This window comes from Salvelinus sp. IW2-2015, linkage group LG26 (genome assembly GCF_002910315.2).
Source record: "Salvelinus sp. IW2-2015 linkage group LG26, ASM291031v2, whole genome shotgun sequence".
NCBI lineage: Eukaryota > Metazoa > Chordata > Actinopteri > Salmoniformes > Salmonidae > Salvelinus > Salvelinus sp. IW2-2015.
This window is the reverse complement of record NC_036866.1, coordinates 25,128,913-25,150,353: the sequence shown is the minus strand read 5'-3', so window position 1 is coordinate 25,150,353 and position 21,441 is coordinate 25,128,913. Positions and strand designations below refer to the sequence as shown.

Sequence of the window (21,441 nt, the reverse complement as noted above, 5' to 3'; positions counted from 1 at the left end):
TATTAGTTGCTCAAACACACAAGGTGTTATTCAATACTATAGCATATTAATAGGTCAGTGACTACCCACTGGGAAAAACAGTGGTTGAATCAAAGTTGTTTCCAAATCATTTCAATAACAAAAATGATATGTGATGACATTGAATCAACGTGGAAAACTGATTGGATTTGCAAAGAGTCATCAACGTAAGGGAATTTTTTATTTGAACCTTAATCCAATGACAGTGACATTTTCTTAGTTGATTTCACTTTGAATTCACCTTAGTTGACAACTCAACCAAATGTAAAAACTAGAGTGCTTTATTTTGCAGCTGTCCTGGCTACAGTAGGATTGTTCAACAACAGAAACTGTTTGCCTGTTGACTTGAGAGGAAAGTAAAACAGGTAAGTGCACATCTCTTTCCATCTTGACAACAAATAAGTTAATAATCTCCATCATTAGATAAAGCCATGGTCTCAGGTCAGTGAGGTCACTAAACAACACATACAGTGTAGCCAAGACTGAGCTAACATTATCAACACTGTTAGGCTTAGAGGAAATAGTCAAACTAAGACATATGCAGGGCAGGGTTATGCTATGGGCCTTCCAGCCTTACTACTTGTGCCAAGAGGAGCTCATTATTTGGCCAGATAGGATCCAGGGACCAGTCCTGACAGGCCGTTCCTCTCCACAGTCCACCAGCCATCCACACCCTGCTCAATGACCACCACCGTCTCCCCTGCAGACATGGACAGCTCACCCGCACTCTAGAGACGGCAAGGACAGGTTAGGTTTAGTTGTGGTTCAAATGTCACAGAAATGTGAATCCACTCATTCTTAGCGTAGGCCTAGATGTTGAATGCGGGCATTTAGGGTGTCAGAGCATTCTGACCTGAGCCTCATAGTCATATAGCGCCTGGTACTCCTCTCTGCTCTCTGAGATGGTTGGCTCCACTGGCTGAAATCCAGGAATGGAGGCGTACACTCCATCTGATGTGTCGGCTAAGGATTACACATGGTCAAATCACTGGCAGTTTGAAACCTCAGTACCACAGCTATTGACTGAACACAAAGAGTAAGCCCATGTAATGTAGTGTGATGTGATATAGTGTCAGACCCTGCTTAATATTGTGGCAACAGCTACTTTTGCGTCAAGGGACATTTGACCTGAAATCAGGTGGATGTTTGTGCCCACTGGTGATTATGTAAATAGATGGAAAGCCTGCATGATCAGGTTATGGGCTATTAATGTATGTTTTCACATTATGATTGGAACAAGATCAACACAATGCATTGTTATGGGGAGGCATAAAAAGAGAACATACATCGTTATCCTCTCCATCTCAAATGTATTTTTACCTGACAAGTAACAATATAATGACTGTGAAATCTCTCCCCGTCCAAAAATGGTTTCTATTGGTACCACACTTATTTACAGTAATTGTAGCAGCATACAAACCAGTAGGTGGGGCTAATGGCTGTGAACAGTCATTGACGTTAATTTTGGAGCCAGCCGAGGAGTTGCCTTGCAAAAGGTTTGAAAACCTAAAAGTAATTAAACAGAGTTACTTTGCTTCACATTGTAAACATGCTGTTTTGATGGTTACATGAGTTCAAATGTGCATTCTTATAGTGCAAAAACAAATCTTAGTATCTCCAAACCTCTTCATAACTCCTCCTACAAAGCGGGCACTGCCATTGGTGTCTGTCGAGGGCTCCCTCTCATAGTAGTTCTCAAACACAATGGGAGCTGGGGAGAAACCACAGGCATTCAGCAAAGCAAACTCACCCAAGGCCTAAGTAAAGAGTGTATCACAGAGACATGGCTGCACTGCAAAGTTCAAACAAAGGGTGAACATATTATTTCTCAATCAGGCCACATATTTTCATCAATATTTTACTATGATGACATTTAAAGAGTTAATATTGAAATGTTCAGACCTGGAACATATTCATGTGCACAAACCAGGAAACAGGACAGGTGGTGTATTTTACCTACCTGGTGGACTTGAGCCAGTGCTTTTCATCTCAACAAAGCAGTTGTTGTCTACCGTGATGTCACACAGTTCTAGAGTTTTCCTCACATCCTCATAACACTGAAAGTACATTTTGGGCATGGCTCAAACACATTCAGTATATTCTTTATTCATCATTACTAATCAGCCTTACTGAGTAGTCTTACAGCTACTAAATGATACAGTTGAGACAAATTCTATATTTGTCTTACACAATGGTATACATGGTACCATGCTTTAATATGCTGACTAATGCTACTACTGATATTGTGGATTACAGTATGGCTTGGTAAGACAAAACAAACTTGACCAACCTCATCCTCTTTGACACATTGCATTGAGAATTGGTTACAGTGGACCCAGATGGCATTCCTTAGGATGTTGATACGATCTCCCTCATGCTGCTGAAAGACCTGCAAAACAATCCCCCATTGTACAAAATATCTATATAAAATGCTATATCCCATATCTATATCCCATGTTTACAACAATCTGTGGACCATCAGCTGGTTTGACAGAAAATATTTACGTAATTTAAGAAAAGTCTGTCTGATCATACTGTACAATCCAACTTGCATTCATTGCAATGACATTAGAATATGCCTCAATGTACCTCACATGTGCTCTCATGTGTGGTTTCCCATTCTTGGCGAATCTTGTCTAGCTGTTCAATGTTTGACATGTATTGTTTTTCTGAGGACAAAGAAGCAAAGGTGGTATTCAGATAATACGCAGTTATTGACTCTGAATCATTTTTGAAGATTCATTGGATCCTCTGTCACAGTGGAGGGACAATATACACTAAGTGTGAAAAACATTAGGAACACCTGCTCTTTCCATAACATAGACGGACCAGGTAAATCCAGGTGAAAGCTATGATCCCTTATTGATGTCCCTTGTTAAATCCACTTCAATCAGTGTAGATGAAGGGGAGGAGACAGGTTAAAGGATTTTTAAGCCTTGAGACAATTAAGACATGGATTATGTATGTGTGTCATTCAGAGGGGGAATGGGCAAGACAAAATATTTAAGTGTCTTGGAACGGCATATGGTAGTAGGTGTCAGTCGCACCAGTTTGTGTCAAGAACTGCAACTCTGCTGGGTTTTTCACGCTCAACAGTTTCCAGCCAACTTGGACATCCAGCCAACTTGACACAACTGTGGGACGCATTGGAGTCAACATGGGCCAACATCCCTGTGGAACGCTTTCGACACCTTGTAGAGTCCATGCCCTGATGAATTGAGGCTGTTCTGACAGCAAAAAAACCCACCTTCCTAATAACTCAATATTCGGAAGGTGTTCTTAATGTTTTGTACACTCAGTGTATATGGCCTTTAAAAATATAATCTGCAAATTGGAAGCAAATTCTAAGATTACTTAATGAAAGAAAAAATTGAAAAAAATTACAACAGTTAATTTCTGGTAAACCTCAGCATTATGGTGATGAAAGGGAGACAAAAACAAATTGTCAAATCATGCTATGGCTTTTCAGCAATCTTGATTTCAAGTCATGGACTGCCTTTATTTGGAGTACAACAACAGGAAAAGATAGGAGCTCAATAGCCTAATATCTCTTACCTGCCTCTCCTGCTGCCTCTCTGAACTGCTTAGACTTGTTGTGCATCTGCAAACGAACAGGGAAGTTACTGTCACTGACAGGAAACTAATACATAAATGTCAGTGCTAAAGAGTAAGGAAATTATCTCCCAATTACATCATGAGAAATAATTAAGTTATTTTTTCAAGATAAACCGCCTCTACTCTCTGTTCTACTGGTGAATGYACGATCACTGGAGAACAAATTGGACAAGCTCCGTTCCAGACTATTCTATCAACGGGACCTAAAGAACAGTAATATCCTATGCTTCACGGAGTCATGGCTCAAGAGTCAGTTTGTGCGCAATCTCTAATATTAAGAAAGTCTCGAGGTTCTGCTCGCCTGATAAGCTGTAGACCACACTATTTACCAAGAGAGACTTAATGTATATTTTTTGTAGCTGTCTATTTACCACCACAAACCGATGCTGGCACTAAGACATAACGAGCTACAGTGGGGCAAAAAAGTATTTAGTCAGCCACCAATTGTGCAAGTTCTCCCACTTAAAAAGATGAGAGAGGCCTGTAATTTTCATCATAGGTACACTTTCAACATGACAGACAATACATGAGAAAAGAAAATCAAGAAAATCACATTGTAGGATTTTTATGAATTTATTTGCAAATTATGGTGGAAAATAAGTATTTGGGGCACACTACAAACAAGCAAGATTTCTGGCTCTCACAGACCTGTAACTTCTTCTTTTAAGAGTCTCCTCTGTTCTCCACTCGTTACCTGTATTAATGGCACCTGTTTGAACTTGTTATCAGTATAAAAGACACCTGTCCACAACCTCAAACAGTCACACTCCAAACTCCACTATGACCAAGACCAAAGAGCTGTCAAAGGACACCAAAACAAAATTGTAGACCTGCACCAGGCTGGGAAGACTGAATCTGCAATAGGTAAGCAGCTTGGTTTGAAAGAATCAACTGTGGGAGCAATTATTAGGAAATGGAAGACATACAAGACCACTGATAATCTCCCTCGATCTGGGGCCCACACAAGATCTCACCCCGTGGGGTCAAAATGATCACAAGAACGGTGAGCAAAAAATCCCAGAACCACACGGGGGGACCTAGTGAATGACCTGCAGAGAGCTGGGACCAAAGTAACAAAGCCTACCATCAGTAACACACTACGCCACCAGGGACTCAAATCCTGCAGTGCCAGACGTGTCCCCCTGCTTAAGCCAGTACATGTCCAGGCCCGTCTGAAATCTGCTAGAGAGCATTTGGATGATCCAGAAGAAGATTGGGAGAATGTCATATGGTCAGATGAAACCAAAATATAACTTTTTGGTAAAAACTCAACTTGTCGTGTTTGGGGACAAAGAATGCTGAGTTGCATCCAAAGAACACCATACCTACTTGTGAAGCATGGGGTGGAAACATCATGCTTTGGGGCTGTTTTTCTGCAAAGGGACCAGGACGACTGATCCGTGTAAAGGAAAGAATGAATGGGGCCATGTATCGTGAGATTTTGAGTGAAAAACTCCTTCCATCAGCAAGGGCATTGAAGATGAAACGTGGCTGGGTCTTTCAGCATGACAATGATCCAAACACACCGCCCGGGCAACGAAGGAGTGGCTTCGTAAGAAGCATTTCAAGGTCCTGGAGTGGCCTAGCCAGTCTCCAGATCTCAACCCCATAAATCTTTGGAGGGAGTTGAAAGTCCGTGTTGCCCAGCAACAGCCCCAAAACATCACTGCTCTAGAGGAGATCTGCATGGAGGAATGGGCCAAAATACCAGCAACAGTGTGTGAAAACCTTGTGAAGACTTACAGAAAACGTTTGACCTCTGTCATTGCCAACAAAGGGTAATAACAAAAGTATTGAGATAAACTTTTGTTATTGACCAAATACTTATTTTCCACCATAATTTGCAAATAAATTCATTAAAAATCCTACAATGTGATTTTCTGGAATTTTCTTTCTCATTTTGTCTGTCATTGTTGAAGTGTACCTATGATGAAAATTACAGGCCTCTCTCATCTTTTTAAGTGGGAGAACTTGCACAATTGGTGGCTGACTAAATACTTTTTTGCCTCACTGTATWCAGGGCCATAAGCCAACAAGAAAATGCTCATCCAGAGGCAGTGCTCCTTGTGGCTGGTGATTTTAATGCAGGAAAACTGAAATCTGTTTTACCTCATTTCAACCAGCTTGTCACCTGTGCAACTAGAGGAAAAAAACTCTAGGTCACATTTACTCCACACACAGGGGTGCAGACAAAGCTCTCTCCGCCCTCCATTTGGCAATTCTGACCACAACTCTATCCTCCTGATTCCTGCTTACAAGCAAAAACTCAAACAGGAAGTACCAGTGACATGCTCAATTAGGAAGTGGTCCGATGAAGCGGTTGCTAAGCTACAGGACTGTTTATGTTCCCGGATTCATCCGATGGCATTGAGGAGTTTACCACATCAGTCACAGGCTTAATTAATAAGTGCATCAACAACGTCGCCCCCACAGTGACCATACGTACATATCCCAACCAGAAGCCATGGACTACAGGCAGCATCCACACTGAGCTAAAGGATAGAACTGCCGGCTTTCAAGGAGCGGGACACTAACCTGGACGCTTATAAGAAGTCCCGCTACGTCCTCCGATGAACCATCAAACAGGCAAAGCATCAATACAGGACTAAGATCGAATCCTAGTGCACCGGCTCATGCACTCGTCGGATGTGGCAGGGCTCGCAAACTATCATGGATTACMAAGGGAAACCCAGCTAACGGCTGCCCTGTGATACGAGACTACCAGACGAGTTAAATGCCTTCTATGCTCACTTCGAGGCAAGCAACACTGAACCATGTGTGAGCCAGACGGATTAACAGGACGCATACTCAGAGCATGCACAGACCAGCTGGCAAGTGTCTTTACTGACATTTTTAACCTCTCCCTGACCCAGTCTGTAATACCTACAGTACATGTTTCAAGCAGACCACCATAGTCCCTGTGGTCTGCTTCAAGGTAAATGACTATCGTCAAGGTAAATGACTATCGCCCCGTAGCACTCACACCTGTAGCCATGAAATGCTTTGAAAGGCTGGTCATGGCTCACATCAACACCATCTTCCCAGACCCCCTGGACCCACTCCAACTCGCATACCGCCCCAAAAAACCCAGGGAGAACGCAATCTCGATTGCACTCCACACCTCCCTTTCTCACTTCTATAAAAGGAACACCTACGTGAGAATGCTGTTCATTGACTACAGCTCAACACCATAGATCCCTCGAAGCTCATCACTAAGCTAAGGTCCCTGGGACTGAACACCTCCCACTGCAACTGGATCCCAGGTGGTCAGGGTAGGCAATAACACATACACCACGCTGATCCTCAACACGGGAGCCCACCACGCTGATCCTCAACACGGGAGCCCCTCAGGGGTGCGTGCTTAGTCCCCTCCTGTACTCACAATTCACCCACGACTGCGTGGCCGCGCACTACGACAACACCATCATTAAGTTTGCTGACAACACGACGGTGGTAGGCCTGATCACCAACGACGATGATACAGCCTATAGGGAGGAGGTCAGAGATCTGGCAGTGTGGTGCCAGGACAACAACCTCTCCCTCAACGTCAGTAAGACAAAGGAGCTGATGGGCCCATAGACTCTCAAAAAGTTCTACAGCTGCACCATCGAGAGCATTTTGACTGGCTGCATCACCGCTTGGTATGGAAACTGCTTGGCATCCAACTGCAAGGCGATATAGTGGGTAGTGCGTATGGCCCAGTACATCACTAGGGCCGAGCTCCCTGCCATCCAGGACCTCTATACCAGGCGGTATCAGAGGAAGGCCCAAAAAATTGTCAAAGACTCCAATGCACCACGCCTGGAACTAGCCGGATGCATACTGATACTGATACTGACACACTGACCCACTGACCACACACACAACACACACACACACACACACACACACACACACACACACACACACACACACACACACACACACACACACACACACACACACACACACACACACACACAACACACACATTCACACTTTCACACTCACACGCTGCTGCTACTGTCTATTATCTAATCCTGTTGCATAGTCAATTTACCTCTACCTATACACTGAGTATACAAAACATTTGGAACATCTGCTCTTTCCATGACATAGACTGACCAGTTGAATCCAGGGGAAAGCTATGATCCCTTATAGATGTCACTTGTTAAAGAAGGATTTTTAAGCCTGGAGACAATTAAGACATGGATTGTGTACATGTGTCATTCAGAGGGTGAATGGGCAAGACAAAAGATATAAGTGCCTTTGAATGGGGTATGGTAGTATGAACTGAGTCAGTTTTGAGGGCAAAAACAGTGGGTGCAACTCAATATTAGGAAGGTGTTCCTAATGTTTGGTATACTCAGTGCATGTAAAGTACCTACCTCAATTACCTCGTACCCCTGCACATCAAATCAGTACTGGTACTCCCTCTTTAGCCATGTTATTTTCTACTCCCTATATATATCCATGTTATTTGTCTTAACTCKGCATTGTTGGAAAAGGACCCGGAAGTAAGCATTTCATGGTTAGTCAACAAATGTTGTCTATGAAGCATGTGACAAATAACATTTGATTTGAAATGGTAGAACAGTAATCAGAAATAACAGAATTTATATTTCATCACTCAGTTGAAGGGGATTGTGGCAGGAATCCCCATGAACATGGGTTTTGCTTTATGCCCCACACAGCAACAGTTCAGAATATGTGTTTACATTCACTCTATGATGAAAGTCAAACCATTCACTGCAATTCACATCCTCTGTTATTATTCCTACAATTCAAAACATATAGCCTACAGACTGACCTACAACTACCGTATGTTACATTTTACACAAATACTCAAGGAGCACCGTGTTACGATTTCATACAATTTAATGGTATATTTCTAAGCCTGGTTCCCATTGTCAGTTAAGTAGATGTGTTGTCCAGTGTGCATGGATAGAGTTTAGTGATTTACCCTTTCAGCCTGCTTGGGTGTGGTGGTGGCTGCACTGGTCATCCTCTCAGCAGCTTGCTCTGCCTCATCTGCCTCTCTGCACCTTTGGTCATAGGACCTTCTAGACTGGGAAAGGACACACAGAAAGGGAACTTGTTATCAGGTTTATAATACTACACAATGTACTTACCTCTAGGGCTGTTGCGGTGAACGTATTACCGCCACACCTGCAGTCACAAGTCATGAAGTCAGTCAAATTCCACTTGACCGTTTAGTCATGGTAATTACGTTTTTCCAAGCTCTGATGCTGCTAATGGTCATTTGTAGCCTACCAAACTTGCTAACTGCCTGGTACTCAGCACTCTATTGTCCCTCTAATCACTGCATCAATGCAAATGTCATCGAAAATTTTATCTTTTTTTTTAATATACATTCGCAAAAAAAATTWAAACCTGTTTTCGTTTTATGGGGTATTGTGTGTAGATTGCTTTAAAAAAAAAAGTTTTTATCCATTTTATAGTTAAGGCTGTAACTTAACAAAATGTGGAAAAAGTCAAGGGTTCTGAATACTTTCTGAAGGCACTGTAAACAGGGCATGAGTTTCAAGTTTTTGGAAGATAATTTTCACCATAAAAATGCATCTTTATAATAAAAGCATTTCATGCATAATCACATTTGCGGTCACTTTTGATAATGGTGTTTTCCAGCAAATGGAACATTCATGCTTATAGCCTACTGCCGTGTGCGCATTGCTGCGCTTATAATGTGAAGAAAAAGCCTAATAGTTTATCAACATTTTAAGTTAAATGTTCAGATCTGTTGGGTCAGCCACATTGCATTTTTAATGCTAGTGGTTGTACTAATTTGGGATCTATCGCATCCCACAATTGTCCCAGGCTATGTTCGGAATATTTATTTCTCGCACAGAATAGGTCAACTTTTGTACTATGGGGKATAGTAGATTGACATAGGCTAGTGCTTTTGCTGTTCGTTAGGCCTACTCATCTTGTTGGCTGACGAAAAGTAAATGTGGACAGTTCTTCCAATATCTTCAATATGCATCTCGGAATTGGATAAGAACGCGCGCAGTTGCGTCCCGGAAGTGTCTGTCTTCACTTGTAGCCTATGAGATAGACCCGATCACGTGATGGAGAGCCATGTGAGTGAGAGGTTCTTCGGGGAGAAGGGCACAATGCAGCACTCGGGGCCCAAGGGCACAACGGCCACTGGCAGCAAAAGGCATGGCTTTTTTTAGGGTGCATTACGGCCACATAAAGCCACCAAAATTTCATTWTGATACTGTTGCAAAGCTAACTAAAAAGCAGCATTCCCCAAGAGAGGATGGCTTTCACTTCAGCAGTAATAAATTCATGAACTTCTTTGAGGAAAAAATCATGATCATTAGAAAGCAAATTACGGACTCCTCTTTAAATCTGCATATTCCTCCAGGGCTTAGCTGTCCTGGATCTGCACAGCTCTGCCAGGGCCTGGGATCGGGAGAGACACTTAAGTGTTTTAGTACTATATCTCTTGACACAATGATTAAAATAATCATGGCCTCTAAACCTTCAAGCTAGCATACTGATCCTATTCCTACTAAACTACTGAAAGAGCTGCTTCCTGTGCTTGGCCCTCCTAGTTGAACATAATAAACGGCTCTCTATCCACCGGATGTGTACCAAACTCACTAAAAGTGGCAGTAATAAAGCCTCTCTCTGAAAAAGCCCAACCTTGACCCGGAAAATATAAAAAACTATCGGCCTATATCGAATCTTCCATTCCCTCTTTTAGAAAAAGCTGTTGCGCAGCAACTCACTGCCTTCCTGAAGACAAACAATGTATACGAAATGCTTCAGTCTGGTTTTAGACCCCATCATAGCACTGAGACTGCACTTGTGAAGGTGGTAAATGACCTTTTAATGGCGTCAGACCGAGGCTCTGCATCTGTCCTCGTGCTACTAGACCTTAGTGCTGCTTTTGACACCATCGATCACCACATTCTTTTGGAGAGACTGGAAACCCAAATTGGTCTACACGGACAAGTTCTGCCTGGTTTAGATCTTACCTGTCGGAAAGATATCAGTTTGTCTCTGTGAATGGTTTGTCCTCTGACAAATCAACTGTACATTTCGGTGTTGCACAAGGTCCGTTTTAGGACCACTATTGTTTTCACTATATATTTTACCTCTTGGGGATGTTATTCGAAAACATAATGTTAACTTTCACTGCTATGCGGATGACACACAGCTGTACATTTCAATGAAACATGGTGAAGCCCCAAAATTGCCCTCGCTAGAAGCCTGTGTTTCAGACATAAGGAAGTGGATGGCTGCAAACTTTCTACTTTTAAACTCGGACAAAACAGAGATGCTTGTTCTAGGTCCCAAGAAACAAAGAGACTTCTGTAAATCTGACAATAATCTTGATGGTTGTAAAGTCGTCTCAAATAAAACTGGGAAGGACCTCGGCGTTACTCTTGACCCTGATCTCTCTTTTGACGAACATATCAAGACTGTTTCAAGGACAGCTTTTTTCCATCTACGTAACATTGCAAAAATCAGAAATTTTCTGTCCAAAAATGATGCAGAAAGATAATCCATGCATTTGTTACTTCTAGATTAGACTACTGCAATGCTCTACTTCGGCTACCCGGATAAAGCACTAAATAAACTTCAGTTAGTGCTAAATACGCTGCTAGAATCCTGACTAGAACAAAAAATTGATCATATTACTCCAGTGCTAGCTTCCCTACACTGGCTTCCTGTTAAGGCAAGGGCTGATTTCAAGGTTTTACTGTTAACCTATAAAGCGTTACATGGCTTGCTCCTACCTATCTTTCCGAGTTGGTCCTGCCGTACATACCTATACGTACGCTACGGTCACAAGACGCAGGCCTCCTAATTGTCCCTAGAATTTCTAAGCAAACAGCGGGAGGCAGGGCTTTCTCCTATAGATCTCCATTTTTATGGAACGGTCTGCCTACCCATGTGAGAGACGCAGACTCGGTCTCAACCTTTAAGTCTTTACTGAAGACTTATCTCTTCAGTAGGTCATATGATTGAGTTAGTCTGGCCCAGGAGTTGAAGGTGAACGGAAAGGCTCTGGAGCAACGAACCGCCCTTGCTGTCTCTGCCTGGCCGGTTCCCCTCTCTCCACTGGGATTCTCTGCCTCTAACCCTATTACAGGGGCTGAGTCACTGGCTTACTGGTGCTCTTTCATGCCGTCCCTGGAGGGGTCGTCACTTGAGTGGGTTGAGTTGCTGACGTGATCTTCCTGTCTGGGTTGGCGCCCCCCCCCCTTGGTTTGTGCTGTGGTGGAGATCTTTGTGGGCTATACTCGGCCTTGTCTCAGGATTGTAAGTTGGTGGTTGAAGATATCCCTCTAGTGGTGTGGGGCTGTGCTTTGGCAAAGTGGGGGGTTATATCCTTCCTGTTTGGCCCTGTCCGGGGGTTTCTTCTGATGGGCCACAGTGTCTCCTGACCCCTCCTGTCTCCGCCTCCAGTATTTATGCTGCAGTAGTTTATGTGTTGGGGGGCTAGGTCAGTGTGTTATACCTGGAGTACTTCTCCATCTTATCCAGTGTCCTGTGTGAATTAAGTATGCTCTCTCTAATTCTCTCGTTCTCTCTTTCTTTCTCTCTCTCGGAGAACCTGAGCCCTAGGACCATACGTCACGGCAAACCGGGCATGATGACTCCTTGCTGTCCCCAGTCCACCTGGCCTTGCTGCAAACTCAGTTCAGCTGTTCTGCCTGCGGTTATGGAACCCCTACCTGTCCCAGACCTGCTGTTTTCAACTCTTAATGATCGGCTATGAAAAGCCAACTGATATTATTCCTGATTATTATTTGACCATGCTTGTCATTTATGAACATTTTGAAAATCTTGGCCTCTCTAATTCTCTCCTTCTCTCTTTCTTTCTCTCTCTCAGAGGACCTGAGCCCTAGGACCATACGTCACGGCAAACCGGGCATGATGACTCCTTGCTGTCCCCAGTCCGCCTGGCCTGCTGCTATTCCAGTTTCAGCTGTTCTGCCTGCGGTTATGGAACCCCTACCTGTCCCAGACCTGCTGTTTTCAACTCTTAATGATCGGCTATGAAAAGCCAACTGATATTTATTCCTGAATTATTTGACCATGCTTGTCATTTATGAACATTTTGAAAATCTTGGCTCTCTCTAATTCTCTCTTTCTTTCTCTCTCTCGGAGGACCTGAGCCCTAGGACCATACGTCAGGACTACCGGGCATGATGACCCTTGCTGTCCCCAGTCCACCTGGCCTTGCTGCTATTCCAGTTTCAACTGTTCTGCCTGCGGTTATGGAACCGCCACCTGTCCCAGACCTGCTATTTTCAACTCTTAATGATCGGCTATGAAAGCCAACTGAAAATTATTCATGATTATTATTTGACCATATAAGTGACAACACTTATGAATATTTTGAACATCTTGGCATAGTTCTGTTATAATCTCCACCCGGCACAGCCAGAAGAGGACTGGCCACCCCTCATAGCCTGGTTCCTCTCTAGGTTTCTTCCTAGGTTTTGGCCTTTCTAGGAGTTTTTCCTAGCCACCGTGCTTCTACACCTGCATTGCTTGCTGTTGGGGTTTAGGCTGGGTTTCTGTACAGCACTTCGAGATATTAGCTGATGTACGAAGGGCTATATAAAATAAACTTGATTTGATAAAGGGAATGCAGCTGTGAAATTCAAGGCATTATCAAGTGGTTGTCAAATTGTGAATGAGAGACTGATGAATTGTGTATAGTCTGTGCAAAAAACTAAGCAGAGCTCATGCCTTTCAAGCAACTTTTTCAAATCATTATTTGAGTCGCATCATGCAGCCTTAAAATGTATTAAAAATCCAAACATATTGCCCAACATTGGTATAACAACTAAAGTTACATTAATAACTCTAAATTAAGCATATAGGAGTGCCCATTTCCTTGTTAACCACTCAAAAAAGAATAGCAGCATGTGTGAACTCAAATCGTTTGGAGAAAATATACTTTCTATTTTATTCAGCTTTGTTAAATTGTTTTCTTCATACTATAAAATAATATAAAATAATGCATGCCACATAATTCTAAGCAAATCTTGTCTGCTAAATGAACTAGTGTAGCCCACAGCCATTTGGCATAGCCAGATCAGGACCTAATGTCACGCCCTGGCCTTAGTTATCTTTGTTTTCTTTATTATTTTAGTTAGGTCAGGGTGTGACATGGGGGATGTATGTGTTTTGTATTGTCTAGGKTTTTTTGTATGTTTATGGGGCAGTGTCTAGTCTAGGTGTATGTATATGTATGTCTATGGTTGCCTAGATTGGTTCTCAATTAGAGACAGCTGTCTATCGTTGTCTCTGATTGGGAACCATATTTAGGCAGCCATATTCATTAGGTAGTTTGTGATTGTCTATGTGTAGTGTTTAGTGTCAGCACTATTTGTTATATAGCTTCACGTTCGTTTTGTTGTTTTTGTATAGTTTGTCAAGTGTTCTTCGTCTTCGTTAATTAAATATGTATTCATTTCACGCTGCGCCTTGGTCCTCCTCTCTTCAATGTTACGACGAACGTGACACCTAACATAAGGACAACTCAGAGTATGCTATTCTGTTCTCCTGAAATAGACAAATTCTTCTTAATATCATACTTCTTTAGACCTGTCTAAAATAATGGATTTATTGTGAAGGTGTAGGCTATATTACATGGATTTATTAGACTTTTTAAAATGTAGATGTTGCATAATAAGGGTTAAATAAATAAAATAAAATGGTCAATTACCATGAGACTGACAGTTATTTGCTTGACAATCACCGGCTGACAAAATTTTGTGACCGCCACAGTCCTACTTACCTCCAATTATTAGATTAAGACAGCTATTATTAGTTGACACTTCATGAAGCTGTTGCCAAATAAGGAACAGAAARTGCAATCGAGAGCGAGAGATGCATGTGCAAGCAGGGAGACTAAAATAAAACAAATAGAGCAGGATTTCCTGAGCTGAGAGTTCTGTTTTAGAGGCGCTCCCTCGGCTTGCCACTGAATGGCCCTCTTTGTTTCCTTTCTTATCTGTATGCTCTTACTGGTGCAACCTATTATTCGGGAACATTACAAATTCCCTTASCGGTATATAATTTCACCTGACAGAAAAACATTATGGTTTTCCTGAATCATACTAACTAAAGGACCTTGAAAGTAAAGCTAAAATAACCCTGACACATTGAGTTAAGCCCTACCTACCACAGACAAACTATACGGAATAGGGTTTCACGTCACACAAAGGAGCATACAGATAATTTCTTTAAGAAGGTTTTTGGTAGGAACTGTGCTCACCTCCATTGTTTTCTTGTATAAAGACACCTTCATCTTCTGAACCTTGTCCATGACGCCTTCAAACTGAGACAGAGAAAAACATGCTGTGACTGATGCAAAAATAGCTGAACAATTACAGATCAATAGTGGATTCATCTCATCTAACCACTGATACCTTCTCTGTCCTTAAACAGCAAATGGTTAACATTTGAAATCAAAGTACATGATTTAATAGTACAACATACTCTATGTAGATATTCACCACCATGCACTAACAATAGATTGTCTTTAGGCCTTGTTTAGGTGAAAGCTAAAAATGTCAAACCACAACCTTTTTTCTCTGCTCTTTCTGTCGATCCCTGAACTGTTCCATACTCTTGACCTCTTCCTTTAACATCCCAGAGAGCTGTATGTGTAGGTTCCCAATGTTCTCAATTTCTACAAAACATGAGGTAACACAACATTACAAATCTGGGATGAAGTAGTGCTGCTTACAGATGTTTCAACTCCATAGCTACAAGTGGACGATTAAAATTCTGTTCTACTTACGGACTTTGAGTTGGTCAATGGATGCTCTCAAAGTGCTGTGAAAAGAATATAACTGTGAGAAAGTGCAAATACATTTATTTTACACAATACATTATCACACACACCTCTCTCTCTGCCAACACTTAAGGCATTTCGTTTCCATGAATCGTGAGAGCAGAGCCACTCACCTGATCTCACAGAGACCCCCTGCCTTGCGTGCAATCATCACCAACTCCTTGCCATATCTCTCTTCAGCGGATGCCCTATCCAATGGAAACACAATATTTCTTAACTTATAATTGTGACATAATATAACTTCATTCACAATGTAGGAACTGCTTTGCTACCACCAACTACCTCATCTTCAAGAGCTCCTCCATGTCTTTGCACATCCGTCGACCCTCACAGAGTCTCTGGATGAGAGCCTCATATCCCACATTACTGATGAAATCCACTCCCTACAACCATACAGAATCATAGCATTATCTTAACTTCAAAGAAAAGAAAATGCAAAGATTTAATACAAAGGTCCAAAGAAAGTCATTTTYGAAAAATAGATGCAAATACTCATCTTTCAGCTACAGCAGCTTTTGACACGTTTACAGATTTATGGTGTTTGTCAAAATAAAATGCTTTCAAGGATGCCGTGTACATAATAGTATTGAATGCCAGTGCAGGTGAAAGTTATAAGTTAAATGACACATATCAGATACTGTAGTAGGCCTTCAGTGGAGATGTTGCTGGCCGACACTGTATCACTCATACTACATACCACCCAGTTTCCACAGGAAAATAGTCTTAAATAGTAGCTTGGTTATAAAAATCCCTTAGCAGCAAAAGAAAGGATTCCACTGTTGACCGCCTCATGTATCAACAGCAAACCATTGACTGTCGTCTGTTAGCTGAACTTTGGCTTATGCATGATTGTGTACTATGTGAAGTAAAACATTTATAAATGAATGTACAATACAGAATGCCAAATACAGGTATTTGTGTTGCACAAGTGTTATACAATATCAAACATAATTCAATGCCAAACTATTTCATACAAAGTAATAAGAAAACATGCACAATAAGGTAATTTTTATTTGCAAAGGTTAGAAGGGGATTATTGCAATGAGCCTGCTATGCAAATTAACCCAGAAGCTATCTGTAGTTTTGTAGATTACAGTTCTGACAATGCATCAGTCAGAAGATCAAATACAGAAAGATAAAAGAGCCTAGCCTGTTTTACAGGAAACTCAGCATAGAGATACTGACACTCAGAAATGAGCAATCCAGCCAAGAGAATAAGTTACAACAATGTTCTGTGGGCCTAGTTATTTAGATAAATTACAAAATATAACACACTAGCACATTTATTAATGCCACACATTCAAAAGCAAGTTTCCACATAAAATAATCACACAAGTACATTTCTTCATCATAGCATATGAAATAAAGTTTTAGTCTAGTATATTTAGAAAAAGAACGAAGTTGGCTGTGAGACCATAGRACAAACATTTGTAAAGACGACAATCTGAGAGCCAATGAAACAAACAAAGTTTAATTTAGTAAAGGGCTGCCTCTGACACAGGTGTACTGCCTCAGGTGTTGTTACCACAATACAGTTTGGATCAAGCAGTAAATAATTTAGCTGTCTCTGCTGATATCCTCTGTGCAGTGCATTTTTTTTTAAATAACATCAACCTTATCCATAAAGATCATATAGATTGAGTATCAAAGTGGTTAATCAAAAATCAAGACGTTAAAGTAAACTCACCCAAAATACATCTTGGAATTGCAAAGTCATCTCAGCAGTAGATCAAATGTGATATCCTCTGTGAGGGGATTCAGTAAAGAAGGCACTTATGGTTCTTTGAGGCCGGGTCAAAGCCAGTGAAAATTATAATGCCACACACAGGAAACACCCAGTCAGTAGACATGGCTTGAAGTTAACTCGTTTGACTCAAATGAGGAAGAGCTTCAGTGTGAAGTTAGCTAACACAGACAGCCTGCATCCAAGATAACATTACCAGTTGGTTGTCATTTGATAGATGGATACCCTAAAAACATTGAAATATGTATTCTATGGGGAAATKATCATACAATCCACCCATTCAGAAATGTTACATGTAAATCAATAAGACTTCTTGAACTGAAAAAATATATATACAGTACCAGTCAAACGTTGGGACACACCTACTCATTCATGGGTTTTTCTTTATTTTGACTATTTCCTACATTGTAGAATAATAGTGAAGACATCAAAACTATGAAATAACACATATGGAATCATGTAGTAACCAAAAAGTGTTAAAACAAATCAAAATATATTTTATATTCTTCAAAGTAGCCACCCTTTGCCTTGATGACCGCTTTGCACTCTCTTGGCATTCTCTCAACCAGTTCCATGAGGAATGCTTTTCCAACAGTCTTGAAGGAGTTCCCACATATGCGGAATACTTGTTGGCTGCTTTTCCTTCACTCTGCGGTCCAACTCATTCCAAAACATCTCAATTGGGTTGAGGTCAGGTGATTGTGAAGGCCAGATCATCTGATGCAGCAATCCATCACTCTCCTTCTTAGTCAAATAGCCCTTACAAAGCCTGGAGGTATGTTGAGTCATTGTCCTGTTGAAAAACAAATGATAGTCCCATAAAGCGTCAAACAGATGGGATGAATGCTGTGGTAGCCATGCTGCTTAACTGTGCTTTGAATTCTAAATAAATCACTGTCACCAGCAAAGCACACCCATACCATCACACTTCCATGCTTCACCGTGGGAACCACACATTCGGAGATCATCCGTTCACCTACTCTTCGTCTCACAAAAACACGGCGGTTGGAACCAAAAATCTCAAATTTGCAGTCATCAGACCAAAGGAGATTTCCTCYGGTCTAATGTCCATTGATCGTGTTTCTTGGCCCAAGCAAGTCTCTTCTTATTATTGGTGTCCTTTAGTCGTGGTTTCTTTGCAGCAATTCGACGATGAAGGACTGATTCACACAGTCTCCTCTGAACAGTTAATGTTGAGATGTGTCTGTTTTTATTTAATTTAACCTTTATTTATCTAGGCAAGTCTGCTAATTGAACTCTGTGAATCATTTATTTGGGCTGCAATTTCTGAGGCTGGTAACTCTAATGAACTTATTCTCTGCAGCAGAGGTAACTCTGGGTCTCCCTTTCCTGTGGCGGTCCTCATGAGAGCCAGTTTCATCATAGCGCTTGATGGTTTATGCGACTGCACTTGAAAAATCTTTCACAACACAACTGATTGGCTCAAACACATTAAGAATGAAAGAAATTCCACAAATGAACTTTTAACAAGGCACACCTGTTAATTGAAATGCATTCCAGGTGACTACCTCATGAAGCTGGTTGAGAGAATGCCAAGCATGTGCAAAGCTATCATCTAGGCAAAGGGTGGCTACTTTGAAAAATCTCAAATATATTTTAATTTGTTTAACACTTTTTTGGTTACTACATGATTCCATGTGTTATTTCATAGTTTATGTCTTCACTATTATTCTACAATGCAGAAAATAGTCAAAATAAAGAAAAACCCTGGAATAAGTAGGCGTGTCCAAACTTTTAACTGGTACTGTACATCACAGTAAAATAAAAAATCTGTTATAATTCGTCGTGTGACACATGAAGTTGTCTTCCATAGTCTGTTACTTCACTATTCATAAACATTTCTTGATTTTTCAAAACCTCTGCCTCTGACAGTCTCCCATCACCATCTTGGTCCATTTCTTTGATGAGGTGAATAGCCTGTTAAAACATAAGAGCAAAGCAAAAGAATTCGAGCAAACTGAAGAGAACTGATAGATACACCCACTTTCAATGGGGATACCATTCATACCAACCAATGTATAAATCTTTCCATACCCTGACTGCACTTCACAGGAACTAATATGTTATAATCAAATTAGGAATTGCACTCCTAGTGCACCCTAGTGAGGCATGGCTGTCCATGTAATGCAGAGACACAGTAGTGTAGTGGTTACTCACCTCCTCCCGTGCAGAGCCATAGCTGTTAGGGGCCACCCAGCGGAGCTGCTCCTCTCGATTCAACTTGCCATCCTTGTCTTGATCATAGAGGTCGTCAAAGCGGACAGTTTCCTCAATCTCCCACTTTGATGGGTCAACCTCCTCTGAAGTACACAAACACACATTACTACAGCAGGAAAGCCAACCCAGCCCTTACAAACCATTATATCATAGTATGTTGAGAAAAACACAGAAAGCATTCTTCTGTGCTTACCATTAGTTCGAACATCTCCAATAAATTCACTTAGACTGATGAACTCATCTTTATCTGTGTCATACTCACTCAACACATCTTCAATCGCAAAATCCTAAAAGAAAAAAATAGCAAAATATTACCACACCAAACATTTGATTCTGCTCATGTGGATACAAATGTAAACAGCTTGTTTTGTGTAGAAATGTCTTACAGCCATGTAATCCACTTCAGATGGGTGTGTAAATGCAAGAAACTCAGTTAGGTTAAGGCCTGGTGTGCCACCCATATCAGCAAAATCAAAGCGCTTCTTTTCCTTTAAGTGGAGCTAAAAAGGAAAAGATTGATAAGTACTGTGAGGTGTAGAGCATGTGCGATCCATATGTTGTCAACAATAAAATAAAGGCTGGTACAACTAAGATGATCATACAAATCTGAGTGACTCTTCCTCTGGATCCTCCAGAACAGCATTCTCATCAATATTAATGACTCGTTCATGGACAACCATGTTGTATTCTTCCCAAGACACAACACCATCGTTGTTGGTGTCAAATTCAGGGAAGCGCTCCTCTGCATCATCCAATGCGTATTTCTTGTAGACATGTTGAATCCATAGTGTGATCTCCTCTGTAGTGACAATATATTACACATACTGTAGTAAGGCAGTAGATTACACATACAGTATCCATACCATTATATCAACTGAGTGAATTTTTTATAACAATGTGGGATTCATTTTTCATCTGAAAGTCAAAATACATCCTAAAACAAAGCCATTTAAAAAAATGTTTTTACCTGAGGTTAGATGTTTGTCMGAATTTTTATCAATCTTCTTCATAATTTCCATAATTTTGTTCCTTTGCTCAGCTGGACTAAGTTTCTTTATTCCATCTTCTTCCTAAAACTCAAGTTATAGAAATAGTGAGATAGCGAATATGACTTAAAGGGGATATTATTCAGATGAGAGAAAATGACAACCTCAGTTCCCAATAGGAGATCCATGTCGTGACCCACATAATGATCTTCATGATTGTGGGAGCTCTCTCCAAAGGCACAGTGCATTACAAGCAATGCAATGGGTAAAACTGAGTATTTCATCTATGACGGAGRAAAAAAAGCGTCATGTTATGATTTTAGCATTCTTCGTCAACTTAAAGAAGAATATAGATTAACAATCATAGAATATGCATTTCACATATCAATGATGTAACTGTCTGGTTCTGGTTCACCTACGATTAGCTGTATGAAACGCGAAGACAATAGCGCTGAGTTACCTGGTGGTGGTCGACATTAAAGAGACTGGACAGTTTGGGCTTCAACAATACAGTACTGTTGCTAGCTAGGTAACGACTAACGTTAGCAACCAAAGTGTTGTCAGTCATTGACACCCCTCAAAAACATACCTTGACAAACAATAGACMTAAGCTTACTTGGCTGATGTAACGTTAGGTGACTAGGACGCTAACTAGCTATCGTTAGCTAATAATGCTGAGAATTTTCCTGAAATAAACTGAGTTGTTGACAATGAATGTCTGACAAAACTTGAGGATTCTGAACTGGTCAGACGTTTGGTAAAGTTAGCTGAGTGACTTCCTGGCTATTTTAGGAGAACATTATGTTGTAAACAAACCTTTGCTTGTGCCAATTCCTCGTTCCAGCTCGCAAAATCTGGGTTAAAATTTGAGTAACGTCCAATAATGATGAAGATTCCAGGAGCAAGAGGACACGAACAGATCGATTTGACACAAAAAAAACGTTACTTCATATTTGTATCCCGCCCATTTACTTGGTTGCCATGGTTGAAAGTTTAAATTCCACCCC

At 41.1% G+C, this 21,441-nt stretch overlaps 2 protein-coding genes across 4 annotated transcripts; both read right to left on the bottom strand.

Annotated features, from left to right (window-relative positions):
* Nucleotides 1–180: 180 nt before the first annotated feature.
* LOC111952956 (proline-serine-threonine phosphatase-interacting protein 1) lies at nucleotides 181–17,243 on the bottom strand. The gene is made up of 15 exons (XM_023971998.2): nucleotides 17,154–17,243; nucleotides 15,749–15,849; nucleotides 15,580–15,654; nucleotides 15,413–15,447; nucleotides 15,195–15,301; nucleotides 14,885–14,947; nucleotides 8,576–8,680; nucleotides 3,574–3,619; nucleotides 2,608–2,687; nucleotides 2,309–2,407; nucleotides 1,979–2,075; nucleotides 1,642–1,729; nucleotides 1,439–1,524; nucleotides 872–981; nucleotides 181–746 (listed from the first exon to the last, which is right to left on the bottom strand). The coding sequence occupies exons 1-15, from the start codon at nucleotides 17,181–17,183 to the stop codon at nucleotides 618–620; spliced, it is 1,251 nt and encodes a 416-aa protein (XP_023827766.1). The 5' UTR covers nucleotides 17,184–17,243; the 3' UTR covers nucleotides 181–617.
* Nucleotides 16,460–21,407, bottom strand: rcn2 (reticulocalbin 2). 3 transcript variants are annotated; one of them, XM_070435218.1, is made up of 9 exons: nucleotides 21,251–21,407; nucleotides 20,599–20,718; nucleotides 20,416–20,518; nucleotides 20,051–20,247; nucleotides 19,835–19,948; nucleotides 19,642–19,735; nucleotides 19,389–19,531; nucleotides 19,089–19,148; nucleotides 16,460–18,003 (listed from the first exon to the last, which is right to left on the bottom strand). In XM_070435218.1, exons 2-9 carry the CDS (start codon nucleotides 20,716–20,718, stop codon nucleotides 17,971–17,973), a joined length of 864 nt encoding a protein of 287 aa, XP_070291319.1. In that variant the 5' UTR covers nucleotides 21,251–21,407; the 3' UTR covers nucleotides 16,460–17,970. The 3 variants fall into 3 exon arrangements, with proteins under 3 accessions (XP_070291319.1, XP_023826829.1, XP_023826830.1); XM_023971061.2 differs by having other exon boundaries at nucleotides 16,460–19,148; XM_023971062.2 differs by having other exon boundaries at nucleotides 16,460–19,148; nucleotides 19,711–19,735.
* Between the last annotated feature and the right edge of the window lie 34 nt (nucleotides 21,408–21,441).